The sequence below is a fragment of the Nerophis ophidion genome, linkage group LG07 (genome assembly GCF_033978795.1).
Source record: "Nerophis ophidion isolate RoL-2023_Sa linkage group LG07, RoL_Noph_v1.0, whole genome shotgun sequence".
Lineage (NCBI taxonomy): Eukaryota > Metazoa > Chordata > Actinopteri > Syngnathiformes > Syngnathidae > Nerophis > Nerophis ophidion.
Window position 1 is genome coordinate 49876332 of NC_084617.1, and position 20878 is coordinate 49897209.

Consider the following 20878-nt stretch of genomic DNA (forward strand, 5'->3'; position numbering starts at 1 on the left):
GTGCTATGAAGCCTTTGCCTTTGACGCCTTCTACATCATGTACAATCTACTTGCCATTCCAGCAATATGTTGTCTGCAGCGACACACACACACGACTGCAAGGCATACTGGGTGATACAGAGTACACTAATGGTTGTGATATAAACAATTTTAACACTCTTTTACTAATATGCGCCACGCTGTGAAGCCACACCAAACAAGAATGACAAACACATTTCGGGAGACTATCCTCACAGTAACACAACATAAATGCAACACAACAAATACCCAGAATCCTTTGCATCCATGACACATCCTGACTATATTATACACCCCGCTAAGGTGGGCGGGGGTGGCACGATTTGCTGCTAGCGGGGTGTATAATATAGTCAGGAACGGTCATGGATGCAAAGGATTCTGGGTATTTGTTGTGTTGCATTTATGTTGTGTTACTGTGAGGATGTTCTCCCGAAATGTGTTTGTCATTCTTGTTTAGTGTGGCTTCACAGCGTGGCGCATATTAGTAAGAGTGTTAAAGTTGTTTATATCACAACCATCAGTGTACTCTATCACCCAGTATGCCTTTCAATCTTGTACGTGTGTTTGAGGAAACTGTATACAGCATGTTGCTGGACTGGCAAACGGTTCGCACATGACGTAAAAGGAGTGAAAGGCAATGGCTCCACAGCACGCCCTTTTTCTCGTTATCTGGATGAGCACCATCGGATGTTCGCGAGAACGTTAGCGGCTCCCATTGCCTTCTTTACTTTGTGACACGGGTCAAACTAGCTCTTTTAGTGGTAAAGGTCGCCGACTCCGCATATATAACAACGGGCGGGTGGCGGGCGGTTGCGGTTCTGATAAAATATTGGTTCGGGTGTATGGCGGGTAGATGACGACTTTAGTGATGCAGTTGCAGATGATATAATTGCCTATCCACGCATCTCTACTTCAGTGACAATCTACAATGTAAAAAGTCATAAAAATAAAGAAAACACATTGAATGAGGAGGTGTGTCCAAAGTTTTGGCCTGTACTCGGGCTGGGCAATATATCGATATACTCGATACATCGCGGGTTAGTAAATGACTATATCGTGATATTCGGGTATACGTTCACACAGTTGGTTTTAGCTGAGGGAATTAGGCCTAATTAGTCAAGGCAGGTGTGCTCAACTACATAAAGCCCTCAGCCCCACCCTGACTCTTTTAGCCACACATTCAGAGCCATGGTGAGTGAGAGGTTACAATTTGTTTGTTGAGCATGCTTTTCACTGACTAAAAAAAATGCTTTTCACTAACACGATTGAATGTTTGTAGCGTGTCCATGTTGAGCTTCCTAACAAAAGTGCACAGTTTGAGAGGAAGCCAATGGTCAAACAGTGACAGAGTGGGGTCAAACTGTCACACAATCATTTCCACATCAACACCATATCAAAAAAATAGTCAACAACATAAGGGGATAACATCTGCAGGAACCTACCATATAGTGAAGAACATACACTATTTGATTTCCTATTATGCAGCTCATTTTTATGTGACACTTTTTGAAATATCTTGTGTGACATCATGCACTAAAGTGCACTTTATTTGTTTTAAACTATTGTACAAAAAGTGCACTTTAATTTAGTTTTTTGATATGTCATCTTAGTGACATCATGCACAAAAGTGCACTCATAGCTTGTTTTAAAATGTCTTGACAATCTTCCACTTAATGTTTTGAAATTACATGAATGTTTGTGCCGCTGCTTAATGTTAATAATTAATTAATTAATTAATTAATTAATTAATGCTTAATGTTTAATAAATACAGTTTTGGTCAATTGACTTAGTTGTGACTTCCCTCTCTGCATGAAAGTTTAAAAGTAGCATATATTAATGCAATATGAACAAGAATGTTTTAATGTAGACACATAGAAACATCATACTGCTGTGTTTATATGCATCAAGTGTTCATTCAAGACTAAGGCAAAATATCGAGATATAAATCATGTATTGCGACATGGCCTAAAAATAGAGATATTTAAAAAAAAAAAAAAAAGAGGCCATATCGCCCAGCCCTAGCCGGTACTTTATTTTGTGGCATTACTCTGTTCAGAGATTATTAAAAAAAAACAATATTTTAAAATGAACTGGGAGCCAGTGAAGGGATGCTTAAATGTGTTCATGTTTTTCAGTGCCAGTTAAAAGGTGGGCAGCAGCATTTTGGACTAACTAGGGCACAAGGGGGCGCTCGGGCCCCAACAATGGGCCAAGAAATAACACTTAATACACATTCACTTTCTATAAAGAAAAAGCACAAAAAAAAAACACACCCAATTCCTTCTAGTATTGTTTGGTTACTCTTTATTGATACAACATGCCAGTAAAATGCAGGACTGTATATCAGAAATATATGTATATATATTAGGGGTTTGGGAAAAAATTGTTTCGAATACAAATTGAATCGAATACGTTGTGCGATTCAGAATCGATATGTATTTTTTTTTTTTTATCAATCCAACAAACCACTACACAGCAATACCATAACAATGCAATCCAATTCCAAAACCAAACCTGATCCAGCAACACTCAGAACTGCAATAAACAGAGCAATTGAGTGGAGACACAAACACGACACAGAACAAACCAAAAGTAGTGAAACAAAAATGAATATTATCAACAACAGTATCAATATTAGTTATATCAGCATAGCAGTGATTAAAAATCCCTCATTTACATGATCATTAGACATTTATATATAAAAAAAAAAAATAGTGTCACAGTGGCTTACACTTGCATCGCATCTCATAAGCTTGACAACACACTGTGTCCAATGTTTTCACAAAGATAAAATAAGTCATATTTTGGGTTTGTTTAATAGTTAAAACAAATTTACATTATTGCAATCAGTTGATAAAACATTGACCTTTACAATTATAAAAGCTTTTTAAAAAAAATCTACTACTCTGCTAGCATGTCAGCAGACTGGGGTAGATCCTGCTGAAATTCTATGTATTGAATGAATACAGAATCGTTTTGAATCGAAAAAATATCGTTTTTGAATCGAGAATCGCGTTGAATAGAAAAAAATCGATATATTATCAAATCGCGACCCCAAGAATCGATATTGAATGAAATCGTGGGACACCCAAAGATTCGCAGCCCTAATATATATATAGTCACGCATGCAGTATTGCTTAGAAATGTAGAGGTTATATCATGTATGATGACCTACTATTAGTAAAAAGTAGGGATGTCCGATAATATTGGACTGCCGATATTATCGGCCGATAAATGCTTTAAAGTGTAATATCAGAAATTATTAATATCAGTTTCAAAATTATCGGTATTTGTTTTAAAAAGTAAAAAATTATGTATCCAACAAAACTTAAAGGCACTGCCTTTGCGTGCCGGCCCAATCACATAATATCTACGTCTTTCACACACACAAGCGAATGCAAGCATACTTGGTCAACAGCGATACAGGTCACACTGAGGGTGGCCGTATAAACAACTTTAACACTGTTACAAATATGCGCCACACTGTGAACCCACACCAAACAAGAATGACAAACACATTTCGGGAGAACATCCACACTGTAACACAACATAAACACAACAGCATAAATACCCAGAACCCCTTGCAGCACTAACTCTCCCAGGATGCTACAATATACATCCCCGCTACCCCACCCCCCATACACCCCAAACCCGCCCACCTCCACCTCCTTGTGCTCTCATGTTCGAAATTCCAAGCTGCTGTTTTGAGGCATGTTAAAAAAAATAATGCATTTTGTGACATCAATAATAAATATGGCAGTGCCATGTTGGCATTGTGTAATGCATCCAACGGTGCATCACTACAAAATTAGGCATAATAATGTGTTAATTACACGACTGTATATATATCGGTATCGGTTGATATCAGTAATTAAGAGTTGGACAATATCGGAATATCGGATATCGGCAAAAAAGCCATTATCAGACATCTTTAGTAATAAAACAAATCCTCATTTTAGAAAAAAAGAGCTAACTAGAAAGTCATTAATTTACTTATGGAAAATTAAATCTATTTGAAAAAGTAAAATATCTTGTTTCAACAAAATAGGAAAGTTGCAATAGTGAAATGTAGGTCGACATTTAAAATGAGCCGTTTACATTGTAATATAAACTAAGATAGCAACAACAATGAAATGTAGGTCGGCATTTAAAATGAGCTTTATAAATATTTATGTAAACCAAGATAGCAAGAATATTGGATGACTTACAGGTAAAACGTCTAAGACAAACTGAACGGTCCAGTAGTGATTGTTAGAATGCTTCGAGAATACATTGACCTGGATGACTCCATAGACATGATTAGCAGTAGCATACATGGTAGTAAACAATTAAATTACAATAATGAAATTTAGGTCAACATCTTAACTGAAGAATAATCTGGGGACTACAGTCACTGATATTTAGCCCCAAAGTCTGTGAATGTAGGGTACAATCCGTCATAAGAAGGTGGCGGATCAGAAAGTAGCGATGGTGGTACCGTGCTCCAAACTGGCGGGTTTTGGTCTCCGAAGGCTCCATATTCAAATCCAGCGGGAGTAGCATACATGGTTGGTGCCATGGCAGACCCTTCAGGCGCTGGAAGGATGACGATGGGAAATTTGATCTCTGGGTCTGAAGCGTATTTTACATCCAGATACACCTATGGGAAATGTAGCTGTGGTGAGAAGTTTGAATACTGTGGTGATTCTCAAAATGTGGTACGTGTACCTCTATTGGTTCATGAGCTCCATCTAGTGGAATGCCAAATAATTACTTGATTAAAGTACACTTTTTTTTCTTATAGTCTAACACATTGGTACTGTTCAAACTGTGTAACAGTGGCCAAAAATATTAAATATACTTAAATAATAATACCTCTGCATTGTTTTTAATGAATAATACTACGTTACATTATTTTAATTTTGGTCACAAGGTGGTACTTGGAGAGCCAAGTGTTTTCTGAAGTGATACTTTCAAGAACCACTGGTCTAGTGTATTCTACAAGTCTGGTTCAGAAAAAAGTTGAGAGACATTGTTGTGTAATGAAAACCTATTTTTTTGAAGGAATATCTTGATTGGCCAATCAACACAAAATAAGGGGAAGAAAAAAAACGAACAAAATGGAAAGACAGGCAAAGACCGACATTACTTTGTTTTAATAAACAAAATGCCCACAAGCGTGGACAACAACCATGGTCTAATTTAATTTCACTAAAAAATGAACACTTTGTGACCTGTTGAGATTTGTAGAAACATTTAATTTTACCTTGCTGCTAGCAGTACATTCATGATTTTTATTTCATTATTATTATTATAAGCGAATAACTTTGCCTTTCGAGAGCAGGGCTCCAAGCTAGAACTGGATCTTGTGTGTAGAATAATTGAGTCTGTCCAAACTCTCGGCATTATTGCACTGTACATAAAAACAAACAAGAAACATAGAAACAATTATGTATTTGTAAATTCATTTCCGTTTCTGTTAATAGGGTGCGGCTCAGATCAGAGTCGTGGATAAGGAGAGTAGGGATGGCCAACTTGGTTTCAGTTGATCTTGCCAATGATTGGTCAAAAGGCACTCACGTGACTACAGGGCCCCATGACTGCAACTAACTGATAGCTGATGCTCTATGTTTGTGATATTTCCATGTATTACAGCATCTGAACGTTTTGCGTTTTCTTTACGAGAAAACACACAGAAGCCAATACAAATAACATAATAAATTAACAAATTAAAGAGATGGTTTGACAAGAACGGACTATTTTTAAACTACAGTAAAACTACAAAGTCAAACAAATACAAATAGACGGACATTAAAAGAGTAAAAGAAACCAAATTTTGGGTCTTAGAATAGAAGAGAAAATGAAATGGAAATCTAAAAAAAATAAAAGATAAAGTGACAAGAAATATGTCAATAATGAACAAAGCAAAATATGTTCTGGACCAAAAGTCACTCCGTATTACTGCTCGCCAGCGTTACCATATCAGTTATTGTGCAGAAAAATGTACAAAGGTACACATATTGACTTAGCCTGTTACTGAAAAGAAAGATCATAAGACATTACGAGTGACACATAGTGATTACAATGCCACAGTTGACATACTGTACTTCACACACAAGTCACAAGTTCTCTGTTACTGCTGGTGCAAAGCTAATGAAAATTTTGGCAAAACGAGGGTTATTCGTAATTTTTTCCGTCAATCTGTGTATTTTTTTAACGTTTATTGCACCGTCGGGTGCGTATTAGAGTGCCTGCAATATAGAATGTAGCGAACGAGTGAGTCAAATACGGCCGCAAAATTATACTTTCACAAAATAAAAGCGTGTTTTATTGTACGTTTATGAGCTGAAGTATGTTTAGAGCTATATATATATATAGATGTATTATTTTGGTTTATTTTCTTGGAAAAACTAGCAACAAAACGACAGCAATCGCGGGCACAGCTGCACGCGTCCTTAGTAGCAGTCATGGCGCCTGTTGTTTAGTTGGCCATACTCTTTTTATAGATGGTAGAGCGGTCATCCAGAAACTTTAGGGTTCCTTGTACAAATCCAGTTCTCGCCATTTTAGTGACTGCCGTTGTGTCCTTGAGCAAAACATTTTACCCACCTTGCTCCCAGTGCCACTAAAACTGGTTTATTAATGTGTGTGGGAGGACTTCTTCATCTCAAAGGGATATTTCTTGGGTGAATAAAGGGTTTAAAATAAATCTTTAATCTTTATGGATTTGACGTATTCCAGCAGTGTATAGTTATTAGTTTTTATTTAAAAAAATACACAAATGTGTTGTCTTTGGAATTTTTCTACATACTGTATAGAAAATGAACCAAACCGTGACCTTAAAACCAAAGTACAAGTTGGGCATTACTACAAAACCTAATGTACCGGGACATGAACAACAGTGAAAGTGTGTGGTGTTTTTCTTAATTAAATATACTATTTGTTTGGACTGTTACAATAAATGATACTGACATGTTTTAACGAAGAACGATATCAAAGCGGTAGGAAATGGATGGATGGATGGATGGACTTAGACCAAGAGTAATTGTTCTCTCCTCCATTCCTGTATCATTTCACACAGCAGCATATATAGGCAGCAAAATAGGGAATTAAGCACGCCACCTGCTGGATGTTGTCGAGTCATGAACTCTATTGTGCTTCAGCAGGTAGTGGACTAGACAATAACATTTTCATACAAAATTATCAAATTAGACTTGATTAACAAGTGTTTAATGATCATTAAATATTAAATCAAACAAGCATGCATACACAAGTATATCGTTGATCATCATACAAATTATTTATCTACAGTATAGGCCAAAAGTTTGGACACACCTTCTCATTCAATGCATTTTCTTTATTTGCATGACTATTTACTTTGTAAATTGTGTCACAGAAGGCATCAAAACTATGAATGAACACATGTGGAATTATGTACTTAACAAAAAAAAAGGTGAAATAACTGAAAACATGTTTTATATTGTAGTTTCTTCAAAATAGCCAGCCCTTGCTCTGATTAATTTTTCGCACACTTTTGGCATTCTTTCGACGAGCTTCAAAAGGTAGACACTTGAAATGGTTTTCACTTCAAAAGTGTGCTTGAAGCTCATCGGGAGAATGCTAAGAGTGTGCAAAGCAGTAATCAGAGCAAAGGGTGTCTTTTTTGAACTAAGTAGAATATAAAACATGTTTTTAGTTATTTCACCTTTTTTTGTTAAGGACATAACTTCACATGTGTTCATTCAGAGTTTTGATGCCTTCAGTGACAATCTACGATGTAAATAGTCATGAAAAAAAAAACATTAAATGAGGAGGTGAGTCCAAACCTTTGGCCTGTACTCTATATTAGGTCTGTCTTCAAATATTCTAATATTCAACGATTCGATTTGAAGGAGTCAGATTGGACTATCAACCCTGCTTCCCTCCCACAGAGATAATGAACATACAGAGGGTGTGTTGAGATAGATACATTGCATTCATCAGGTCTATTCTAGTAAAAGATGCTTGTGTGCAGGAAAAATACTTCTCAGAGAGGGTTAACTCCTACCGGTTTACAGTTTCGGCTGTCATGTCAGCCTTCTTCAGACATATCTGCTTGCGTGACTTGTCTAAAAAACAGAAGGCCTCCCACATCAAATATATCTGTCTGCACACAAGAATCTTTCACCAATAGTGTTGGGAGGATGTTTCTACATGGGTGATTGAGGCTGGTTGGGATGCGTCGCCGTCAGACACGGAGCTCGCCGGGCTATCCAGTGCTTTTGGCCAACTGAATCCCGCCTTCATAAATCCGACAGCACGCGTGCCGGGACGCACTAGCTTGCCTTGGAAGTGTTGCTCTCTTCATGCAAGTTAATGGTCCTTTCATAGGTTCACATACGGTAACTTTGTTAAGACTTCCTCTATTTAGTCAAGTCTGACCTCTTCTTTGCGCTGCACCAACTAAAATGTTGCCTATTTTTTGACTTGGGAAAAGTTGCAAATTATATTTCTGTTTTGTTCATTTGAATGAAAGACTGCATTCCTTTTACAAATATGTTCAATTAAAAGAGCTCCTTGCAACCTTCGTGCGGATGCCTAAAGTTCTTTAAATTTCCAATGTGTTTTAATCATTATATGCAGGCCTCTTACAGCATTCAGCACATAATGATGTAACTAGCTTTGTGTGTTGTTACCCAATGACAGTGATTTGGCGAGCTAACATTAGGTATCATTGAATGTATAACTATAATTCACACAATATTCCATCATAACAGCATGCTAGTTGCTTCCCTGGGAAATCCTAATGGTAACATATTTTGGTCGTTGGTGCTCTTGCAATATTTTTTGGTTTAAAAATTTAAGTTGTTGATGTTTTTTTAAAAAGTATTTTATATTTATCCAAGTTACTTTTTCATGTTAATATTGTGGTGTATTGAGAGGGTCAATCATAGATTATATTCATTTGAATTCATTTTAATGGGCTTGGCTGATTTAAGATACAATTGTTTTGAGTTACAAACTCGATCGTGAAATTAATTGTACTCGTAAGTTAAGGTACCACTGTACTGCACATCATTTCCATCTGTTTATTTCTCTAAAATGAACAGCACTACACATTTGGCTGATCACTGACGATGTGAAAAATGTAACAAATAAGATTTGACATTTAAAATCCTCTGTCGCAGATAGCCCTAATTCCTAGTATCTCAATTTACAAACCCCGTTTACATATGAGTTGGGAATTTGTGTTGGATGTAAATATAAACGGAATACAATGATTTGCAAATCCTTTTCAACCCATATTCAGTTGAATGCGCTACAAAGAGAAGATATTTGATGTTCAAACTCATAGACTTGTTTTTTTTTTGCAAATATTAATTAACTTAGAATTTCATGGCTGCAACATGTGCCAAAGTAGTTGGGAAAGGGCATGTTCACCACTGTGTTACATCACCTTTTCTTTTAACAACACTCAATAAACATTTGGGAACTTAGGAAACTAATTGTTGAAGCTTTGAAAGTGGAATTCTTTCCCATTCTTGTTTTATGTAGAGCTTTAGTCGTTCAACAATCCTGGGTCTCCGCTGTTGTATTTTACGCTTCATAATTCGCCACACATTTTCGATGTGAGACAGGTCTGGACTGCAGGCGGGCCAGGGAAGCATCCGCACTGTTTTACTACGAAACCAAGCTGTTGTAACACGTGGTTTGGCATTGTCTTGCTGAAATAAGCAGGGGCGTCCATGATAACGTTGCTTGGATGACAACATATGTTGCTCCAAAACCTGTATGGACCATTCAGCATTAATGGTGCCTTCACAGATGTGTAAGTTACCCATGCCTTGGGCACTAATACACCCCCATACCATCACAGATGCTGGCTTTTAAACTTTGCGCCTATAACAACCCGGATGGTTATTTTCCTCTTTGTTCAGAGGACACCCCGTCCACCATTTCAAAATATTATTTAAAATATGGACTCGTCAGACCACAGAACACTTTTCCACTTTGCATCAGTCCATCTTAGATGAGCTTGGGCCCAGCGAAGCCAGCGGCGTTCCTTGGTGTTGTTGATAAATGGGTTTTGCTTTGCATAGCAGAGTTGTTTAACTTGCACTTACAGATGTAGCAACCAACTGTAGTTACTGACAGTAGTTTTATGAATTATTCCTTAGCCCATATAGTGATATCCTTTACACAGTGATGTCGGTTTTTGATGCATTACCGCCTGAGGGATCAAAGGTCCGTAATATCATCGCTGACGTAGAGTGATTTCTCCAGATTCTCTGAACCTTTTGATGATTTTACGGACCGTAGATGGTAAAATCCCTAAATTCCTTGCAATAGCTCGTTGAGAAATGTTGTTCTTAAACTGTTCGACAATTTGCTTACAAGTTGGTGACCCTCACCCCATCCTTGTTTGTGAATTACTTAGCATTTCATGGAAGCTGCTTTTATACCCCATCATGGCACCCACCTGTTCCCAATTCGCCTGCACACCTGTGGGATGTTCCAAATAAGTGTTTGATGAGTATTTCTCAACTTTATCAGTATTTAGTGCCACCTTTCCCTACTTCTTTGTCACGTGTTGCTGGCATCACATTCTAAACTTAATGATTATTTGCAAAAAAAAAAAATGTTTATCAGTTTGAACAGCAAATATGTTGTCTTTGTAACATATTCAATTGAATATGGGTTGAAAATGATTTGCAAATCATTGTATTCCGTTTATATTTACATTTAACACAATTTCCCAACTCATATGGAAACGGGGTTTGTAAGATGACCTCAATTTACAATTAATCTTTTTTTATGCTTCAGATTGCAAGTATAACTTGAGTTACAAGCCCACTTTTCAGCTGGTGCTGATGTATGCAGTTACATATTGCGTCATTTATCATTCTATTATTTTGTCAACATTATAAAAGACAAGCTGTAAAAATGAATTATTAATTTACTTGTTCATTTACTGTTAATATCTGCTTACTTTCCGTTTTAACATGTTTATCTACACTTCTGTTAAAAGGTAATAATCACTTATTCTTCTGTTTGGATACTTTACATTAGTTTTGGATGTTACTACAAATTTAGGTATCAATCCGATACCACATATATATATAAACGTGTGTCTGTATATATGTTTGTATATATATATATATATATACATATATATATATATATATATATGTAGGTGTGGGAAAAAAATCACAAGACTACTTCATCTCTACAGATCTGTTTCATGAGGGGTTCCCTCAATCATCAGGAGATTTTAATGGAAGCATTCACATACAATGGTTTATATAGGGCACAGAGTGGGTGGGTACAAGCAGGCGTAGGGTGTGGTGATTGGCTCATGTGTTACCTAGGAGGTGTTTCCGTTTGTGGCGGCATGTTGAAATGATTTCACTGCGCTTGTTGAGGGATGATAGATCTGGATGATATATAATAAACAGTTTCTCTTTTAAGCATAGGTTGCATCTTTTATTACCACTGTTGTAAGGTGAGCTGGATGCAAGAATTTGCCATGTTATTGAATATTCAACATTATTGTCTTTGAGGTTCCAAATGTGTTTGCTGAGTTCTGTAGAATTCTGCAAAGTATGGTTTCTAAAGGAGGCGTTGTGATTATTCCATCTTGTTTTGAACGCTCCTTCGGTTAATCCTACGTACGTGTCGGATGTGTTAATGTCCTTGCGTGTTACCTTTGCTTGGTAAACGACTGATGTCTGTAAGCACCTTCCGTTGAGAGGGCAATCAGGTTTCTTGCGACAGTTACATTCATTCTTTTTCTTTTCTTTTATGTGTAAATGTGCATTATTGTATACATATAACATGTACTGTAAAACTGATCACACACAATGGTTGATTGATTTGATTTGATTGATTATATGACCGAAATAAACTTATTTCATTCATTCATTATTGGTTTCAGAGTCGTTTAGTCTGGGGGTAGGCAGTCCTTTTGCAATTGCTTTGTTGTGGTTTGAAATGATTTGTTGCATGTTATTCATACAGCTGTAGCTCAATTTAATGTTGTTCTTGTTGAATATTTTTCTTAGGGTGTTGCCTTTGGGGAAGTGTTTGTCGATCAGAGTGAGGAACTTGCGGCCGATGTTGGTCGAGACGTCTTTGCTGAATGGCGGATTGTACCAGATGATGTTGTTTCGTTTTCTGCTCTTTTTTGGTTGGTTTCCTGGAGTGGGTTCATAGGTGAGGGTGAAGTTGTATCCGCTTTCATCAAGTGCTTTCTGGTACGGGGGGGTTGCTTGGTCGAATTCAGCTTTGCTGGATGACAGCATCGATAGCCTTTTATTAATTCCGGTAGGTATTCTTTTCGTGGTGGTGGGTGGGTGGTTGCTGTCATGGTGCACGTATTGGAGTGTTGTGTTGGGTTTCGTGAATGGTTGGTAGCTGTTATTTCTCAGGTTGAAAGTGACGTCGAGGAAGTTGACGGTTTGCTTGTTGGCTTCAATCGTGATCCGTAGGCCGTTTTCTTTGAAGATTTGGCATATGCGCTTCTTGGTGTTCTCGCTGCTCCTTGGCGAGGCGCGGCACACTGCCATTCAGCAAAGACGTCTTGACCAACATCGGCCGCAAGTTCCTCACTCTGATCGACAAACACTTCCCCAAAGGCAACACCCTAAGAAATATATTCAACAAGAACAACATTAAATTGAGCTACAGCTGTATGAATAACATGCAACAAATCATTTCAAACCACAACAAAGCAATTGGAAAAGGACTGCCTACCCCCAGACTAAACGACTCTGAAACCAATAATGAATGTAACTGTCGCAAGAAACCTGATTGCCCTCTCAACGGAAGGTGCTTACAGACATCAGTCGTTTACCAAGCAAAGGTAACACGCAAGGACATTAACACATCCGACACGTACGTAGGATTAACCGAAGGAGCGTTCAAAACAAGATGGAATAATCACAACGCCTCCTTTAGAAACCATACTTTGCAGAATTCTACAGAACTCAGCAAACACATTTGGAACCTCAAAGACAATAATGTTGAATATTCAATAACATGGCAAATTCTTGCATCCAGCTCACCTTACAACAGTGGTAATAAAAGATGCAACCTATGCTTGAAAGAGAAACTGTTTATTATATATCATCCAGATTTATCATCCCTCAACAAGCGCAGTGAAATCATTTCAACATGCCGCCACAAACGGAAACACCTCCTAGGTAACACATGAGCCAATCACCACACTCTACGCCTGCTTGTACCCACCCACTCTGTGCCCTATATAAACCATTGTATGTGAATGCTTCCATTAAAATCTCCTGATGATTGAGGGAACCCCTCATGAAACAGATCTGTAGAGATGAAGTAGTCTTGTGATTTTTTTCCCACACCTACATATTGCGCTCTACCACGGTATCGAGCACTATTCTCTGGATAATCCAATCAAGACATATATATATATATATATATATATATATATATATATATATATATACATATGTATAAGGTTTCTCATTGTCATCCCATTGGGTTGAGTTTTTTCTCGCCCTGATGTGGGATCTGATCCGAGGACGTCGTTCTGGCTTGTGCAGCCCTTTGAGACTCTCGTGATTTAGGGCTATATAAGTAAACTTTGATTGATATATATGTGTGTGAATACATGTACTGTGATAAATAATTTTAAGATTATAAACAAGAACCCTTACCCTTAGTCTGTACTCCGCTTTGAGGATGGTACAGTTGTAGATTGAAGGTTCCACATCATGGGGGATCGTGATGATCCGTGTCACAGTCTGGTTGGTAGATGGAGCAATAGGCTGTCCAACTTCTTTAAAGAGGTCTTTTGTATGAAGCCTTCTCTTCCCTCTTGCAAAGAAGCTGTGCTTACTGTAGATGCAGTACTTGGGTTTGATTTCACGAGAGGAGTTGTTCTGAATGATCGCCAAAACCTTTATGCCCTCTCCTGTAACACAGAGGAGCATTGACTCAGTTGGTACGCGCTGGATGATCATTCGGGTTAGGGTAAGTCAATGTCACTGTGAGAACTCTCACCTTGGAAGAAACCTGTTTTTTCCAGACTGACATCCATAGCTACAGTTCCCGAGTTGAACAGTTTCATTTTTTTATCTTTAGACTCGTGCTGAGGTGTCTGGGAAAAAAAAAAATGCAGTTTTTAAAAATCAGAGCAAACAACAAAAAAACACTAAACCGACGTATGGCACAGCAAAAACGGGCAAACGCAGCCGTCTACGGTCTACCTTCACCTGAAGGAGGAACAGCCATACTTTGAGGACAAAAAGGTACAGATTCTGTACAGGGAGGATGTTACGTAAGAGGAGTAAGAGAAGCCATCTATGTCAAATATCCCTGAACAACATCGTCCTTACGAACATTCCTAAAGGACTGTAATTTAGCCTCCAACAGAAAACAGATTCTCCTTTTGTGCCATTTGTTACAACTGAGTGGACTGCCAACCTGGGTAATTCCGACTGTTTTGGGCTGATAGTGGTCTATCCACAGTGGCCGTTGTGCCACACAATACCTTAATGCTAACAGGGGGAAATTCCACTTTAGAAACAGTTAGAATTGACAATAAGATTGCTCTTCTGCATCTCAACAGTTGTTTTTCTCACTATGATAAGGCAGAACCAACATTGCGCAGGCACAACATCCTGGTCTGGAGTATACATACAGTATTTGGGGTTTGGCCTCAGCCGCTAGACTAGACCTGACCAATCTAAGTTTAAGACTAGATCTAAACCAGTTTAAGTCTAAGTCTAAGACTAGATTTGATTGATTGATTGATTGATACTTTTTAGTAGATTGCAGAGTTTAGTACATATTCCGTACAATTGATCACTAAACGGTAACACCCGAATAAGTTTTTCAACTTGTTTAAGTCGGGGTCCACGTTAATCAATTCATGGTAACAGATCTGACCAATACATCCGACCAATTTAAGTCTTTGAGCATGAACTGATGAAGCCTACTTGGATGAACTGCAAAACGTCTTCTAAGACAAACCAAAAAGTCCAGTTGCAATCGATTGAATGCCCTAAGAATGTAAGCTAACATGGTTGGGGAGGTTCCATTGTCCAAACAATACTTACCATCACACATTGCTCAATGCTGCGCACTTCCACCTAAACTACACACATTTTACCGAAGTCATTCCAATAATACAAAGTCACATTTAAACGCCACAGATGGAAGTCTTCACTTACCATTAGTCCCGGCACATTGTTTGAGGCAGCTTGTGTCGCAAATGGGATCTTAATAGTATCCGTTGTGCTAATCCTCATTGATCTACTCAGCTTGGCTTCCAACAGGTACACAACTTTACCAACTGAACCTTTGAACGACGAGGGCATCTCCCTAATGACGAACATCAAATCAGCAGGGGGCATTAGTTATTTGCTTTCAAATAAATTAACACCAAATCACCATCAATTGTTCTTCTTGATCTGGGTTTATAAAAGCTGACTTACTGCATGGGGAACTGAAAGCTGAAGGGGTAGACATGAATTCCTGCAGAAAGTACATTACTGGCTGAAAAAAAACAAACAGAAAAAGATCAAAAAAACTAAAAAAAACATTGCAATTAGCTAGCATTGCAAGCTGGACAAGTACTTACATGTTTCTCCATCATGATTTTTCAACATTGATTGATCGTTAGCCCCTAGGTACAAAAATAAAAATACAGGTGATTAAGCCTTTGAGTCCATTGCTCACAATGGTTGAATGCACTCCCGTATTAGTTAAAATCCACCCCTTAAAGGGGCTTTTTGCAACCTTTACGCGGATGCCTGGAAGGCGCTAACTTTCCGATGTGTTTCAAGCATTACATGCCGCCTTCTTAAAGGTATTAAAACAAAACAAAAAACATCACCTTAGCTTTGTGTACTGTTAGTAAATGAAAGGGATAACGTTCACTATAATGTATTGTCATTCGTAACAAAAACTAGACTGCAATTTGTCCGTTGCTTCTCTGGAGCTAACATCTTGAACACCATTGGTTTATGTACTGTATTTCACCAAGAAGGCAAGGTGTTGCCACATGAAAGAAGAGTGACTCTAAGCTTGGGATGTAACAGTGAACAGTATTATTGATAACTTCGATAAGATTACAGAGGGTTAGTATTATTAAAATTATTGAAACACTGTGATTAATAAACTTTGATAAAGTAACTGACTGACTGGCGCTAGCTTGCAAGCTTAACTGCTAACATTAATACAAGGGACAATAACGTCTTTCCCTATTAGGGACGCTGTAACCCAATCAAAACCTGAATAAAGAAATTGCATCGAACAACTAAGCTATTTAATTGCGCATGTTGAACCCATAAGTTTTGCTCTCTTGAGATGTTATTCACAGTGCATTAAATGATACTTATTAAGGAGGGACACCACCACACTCGCAAGAACAGTTTATCAGTGAAGCTTAAGAAACACAAAACATACAAAATAATGGGCTTTAACACTGTCTGTTTATTTAGTTGTTAGTTTAAAACTCACTATGATACAGCTCCTTTCCCAGGGAAAGCAGCTAGCGCGTTAATTACAAGCTAACTTAAATGCTAACATGAAAACAAGACACATTAATGGCGTTTCTCCTTTGCAAACAACACACGTTTTACCTTCATTACTAAATAATCTTTACAATATTTACATAAGATAAACATATTTTTTAAAATGTACGGAAAATAATATGTCTCTTCAAGGCCTACTGAAACCCACTACTACCCACCACGCAGTCTGATAGTTTATATATCAATGATGAAATATTAACATTGCAACACATGCCAAAAAGGCCGGTTTAGTTTACTAAATTACAATTTTAAATTTCCCTCGGAGTTTCCTGTTGAAAACGTTGTGGAATGATGACGCGATGATGACGCGTGTGTGTGACGTTATTGGTTGGAGGGGACAAATCAACCCAGCACCACATACGCCTAAAAGTCGTCTCTTTTCATCGCGCAATTACACAGTAGTTTGGACATCTGTGTTGCTGAATCTTTTACAATTTGTTCAATTAATAATGGAGAAGTCAAAGTAGAAATCCATTGCTTTCCTCCTCTCTAAGGTTCTCATAGTCATTATTGTCACCGACGTCCCACTGGGTCATTATTGTCACCGATGTCCCACTGGGTGTGAGTTTTTCTTGCCCTTATGTGGGCCTACCGAAGATGTCGTGGTGGTTTGTGCAGCCCTTTGAGACACTAGTGATTTAGGGCTATATAAGTAAACATTGATTGATTGATTGATTGAAAGATGGAGGTGGGAAGCTTTTAGCCTTTAGCCACACAAACACACGGTGTTTCCTTGTTTAAAATTCCCGGAGGTGAAGCGTTACTGTGGATCAGATCGGTCAAGCGAACATGGCAGTTTTCGCTGAGAACATTGTTGAAGTATGTCGCCTCTTACCGGAGATCAGCAGAGCCAGTGTCCTTCTACAGCTGCCGTGACCTCTCTCAGAGACTCTGGCGTCAAAACACCCGTGGCCACACCCCTCCGACTTTAAGGTACTATTTAACTCACTAAAACACTAGCAACACAATAGGCAAATAAGGGATTTCCCAGAATTATCCTAGTAAATGTGTTTGAAAAAGATCTGAATCGCTCTCATTATTCTAATTTATTTATTTTTAGAAATAAAACTTGGTCATTGCGTGTATAAATTCATTATGAGGAGAGGTGGGAATCTTTGGGCTCCTCACGATTCGATTACGATTCAGGGGCTACGATCGTATTAACAATCGATTATTGATGCATCTTCAATTTGTGTACATTGATCCAGTTACATTTTTTTTTATTTCACTAAATATGGGTTTATCACTTGCAACTTAAAAAAAAATTATCATTTGAAATAGAAAACAGTTAAATTAATTCCCACATTTATAAAATTAATGAAAATGCATTCAATACTGGACTTTAATTTTCAAATTGTTACAGCCCTACTCTAAGTTGAGTGTTCTTAGGACTTATAGAAGTGATACACGCTTCTTCTACACACAGTGGTTATGCACTCCTGGGCTTGTGGTGGCGGACCTCAGACTGGCGAATACTTGCAATTGTTTTCTTACTAAATGCTTGAGTAGTGGGCTTTGATTTTTATTGCGTATCACCACTCGCTACCTCGCTAAATGGCAACACAGATCCATTCTGCTCATATTCTCCAGCAAGCCAAGTTATTGAAGTGTGTTATGAAGTACAGTTACAATGTGTACTGCCACACTTCAATCATAATTTGCCTCTGAGTAAGGGTGAACCCGAGAGTACCAAATCTGCATATGTGGCAGGATGCCACAATAAAATAAATATTAGGGAAGCACTGGCAGGTGCTCTTTTTGGACATTGATTGCTAAACACTCACGGCAAAAATGAGTGTGGCTTGCAGAGAAAGTGTTTGAGAACCACTGGGCTATGGAATAGTTTTTCCATGATTTTAGAAAATTTTAACTAATTGAACATTAGTTTCAAATACCAACGTTTTTTTGGAAAATAAATGTAAAGGGGTAGGGAGAAAATATAAATGTTGTTTTTGTGACTACAAGCAATGTAGATAAGGGTGACTCGCCTATGGTTATACACTATAACAGGGGTGTCAAACTCAAATACAGAGTGGGCCAAATTTTAAAACTGAACAAAGCCACGGGCCAAGGTTGAACAAATTAACCTTTTAATAGGGACCCAAACAAGTTTTGCATTGAATATTGAACAAGCAAGGCTTATATAACTTTATAGTTACATGCAGAATCGAGTTTCAAATAATAACAATAATTAAAAAATATCAATGGCATATCAAATAAAATTTAAATAACAATTAAATGCCTCTTTTCTATTTGCAGCCTTCTGAGGTAAATATCAAAATAAACCTTTTCCACAGGCCAATAATACATTTGAAAGTAAAATAACAATAAGGAATTAATCAAACATTCAAGCCTCGAAGTAGCAAGAGAAAGAGAATGAATAAAACGTTATTGCTCAGTTTGCTACACTGATTTGCTTTAACAACGCTTATATAACCTAATAGTGCAAAATCAACTTTCAAAAAACAAACAAAAAAAATCACAGAAATAAAATTTGAATAAAAAATGTAATGCCTTTTTTCTATTTGCAGCCTTCTGAAGTAAATATGAACATTAACTTTTTCCACTAGCTAATAAATTTGAAAATAAAATAACAATGAGGTGGTCGGGTTTGGGGGGTGGCGTGGTTTGGTGGTAGCGGGGGGGGGATATTGTAGCGTCCCGGAAGAGTTAGTGCTGCAAGGGATTCTGGGTATTTGTTCTGTTGTGTTCATGTTGTGTTTCGGTGCGGTTGTTCTCCCGAATTGTGTTTTTCATTCTTGTGTGGTTAGGGTTCACAGTGTGGTGCATTTTTGTAACAGTGTTAAAGTTGTTTATACGGCCACCCTCAGTGTGACCTGTATGGCTATTGATCAAATATGCCTTGCATTCACTTTTGTGTGTGTGTACAGGCCGCATATAGAATGTGAATTGGTCGGCACGCTGTATGTATAGAGGAAAAGCGGACGTGACGACAGGTTGCGGAGAACGCTAAGGCAGTGTCTTTAAGGCACGCTCCCAATATTGTTGTACGGGTGGAATTCGGGAGAATGGTTGCCCCGGGAGATTTTTGGGAGGGGCACTGAACTTCGGGAGTCTCCCGGGAAAATCAGGAGGGTTGGCAAGTATGAGTATAAGCGGTGAATGCGATGTTACAGCGGCACCGCCGCTGTATAATACCGGCGGGCCAGCTCTAATGTTAATTTGATATTGCCTCAAGGGCCAAATGAAATTACACGGCAGGCCAAATTTGGCCCACTGGCCAGAGTTTGACACCCATGCACTATAGTGTACCGTGTAGCGGCTCCAAAGAAGCCATTACAAGTGTGGAAGTAAGAAGAACTTACCGGCGGTGTCGTCGCTTCCTAGGAAGTAATTTCTGACGCTGAAATACTTGTCCTTGGAGTGATAAGTGACGGTAGTTTGACCGTGTCTCTCCGTCCATAACACCTCGGCTTTCCCCTTAAACTTCACGTACAAATACTGCACTTTGCATTCTTTGCTGAGTTCCAAAGTGACATTACCACAAACGTTGTCGCCATTTCTGAAGATGTTAGTGTCACCCTTCTCCTCGTAAGTCACTTTCAGGCTCGTCACTGTGCTCGGCATGTTGGTGGAAGTGAGCCGATGTTTATTGCCCAAACCCCGGCTGGCAACGGTCACCAACACCCACTTCCGCCATGGGGGCGTCTCACACTCGCCCTGCTCGGTATGTGTTTACACTTTAAGAAATAATAAGCGCATTTATATCCATGGAAGACCGTTTCCGCTGTAAATAAAACATACCACCACCATTTAAAGTAATTATTATGAAATATAATGTCGAATTTATAAAATACAACAAGTCATATTTTAAATTTAAAAAAGTCGAAATAAAAAATATAAGATTAAAAGTCAAATTCATGAGATAAGAAGGTGAAATTATTAGGTAAAAAGTCATAATTATGTCATTAAAAATGTAATTATGGGATGGGAGTCAAAACGAGGAAATGAGAAAGAAGTCCAATTTAAGAGATTAAAAAAAACGAAATTATGAGATAAAAAAAATTTAAATTATGGTAAAGCAGAAGTTATGAAGAAATAAAAAGTCCCAGTTATTGAAAAAAAAGTTAAAACAATAAAATATTTTGCGATGAGGTAGCGACTTGTCCAGGGTGTACGCCGCCTTCCACCCAAATGCTGCTAAGATAAGGTCCAGAGCCCCCTGCGACCCTGAAGGGAATAAGCGGTAGAAAATGGATGGATGGATGTATATATGTGTATATAATTGTATATATGTGTGTTTATACATGTATATGTCCATCCATCCATCCCATCCATTTCCTACCGCTTATTCCCTTTCGGGGTCGCG

The 20878-nt window shown here is 38.1% G+C and overlaps 1 protein-coding gene across 1 annotated transcript; it reads right to left on the reverse strand.

The window, feature by feature from the left end:
* Positions 1–4161: 4161 nt before the first annotated feature.
* Positions 4162–20226, reverse strand: LOC133556413 (arrestin domain-containing protein 2-like). The gene is made up of 7 exons (XM_061906324.1): positions 19875–20226; positions 15594–15638; positions 15448–15508; positions 15184–15334; positions 14012–14108; positions 13666–13922; positions 4162–4658 (listed from the first exon to the last, which is right to left on the reverse strand). Exons 1-7 carry the CDS (start codon positions 20134–20136, stop codon positions 4410–4412), a joined length of 1122 nt encoding a protein of 373 aa, XP_061762308.1. The 5' UTR covers positions 20137–20226; the 3' UTR covers positions 4162–4409.
* Positions 20227–20878: the final 652 nt, after the last annotated feature.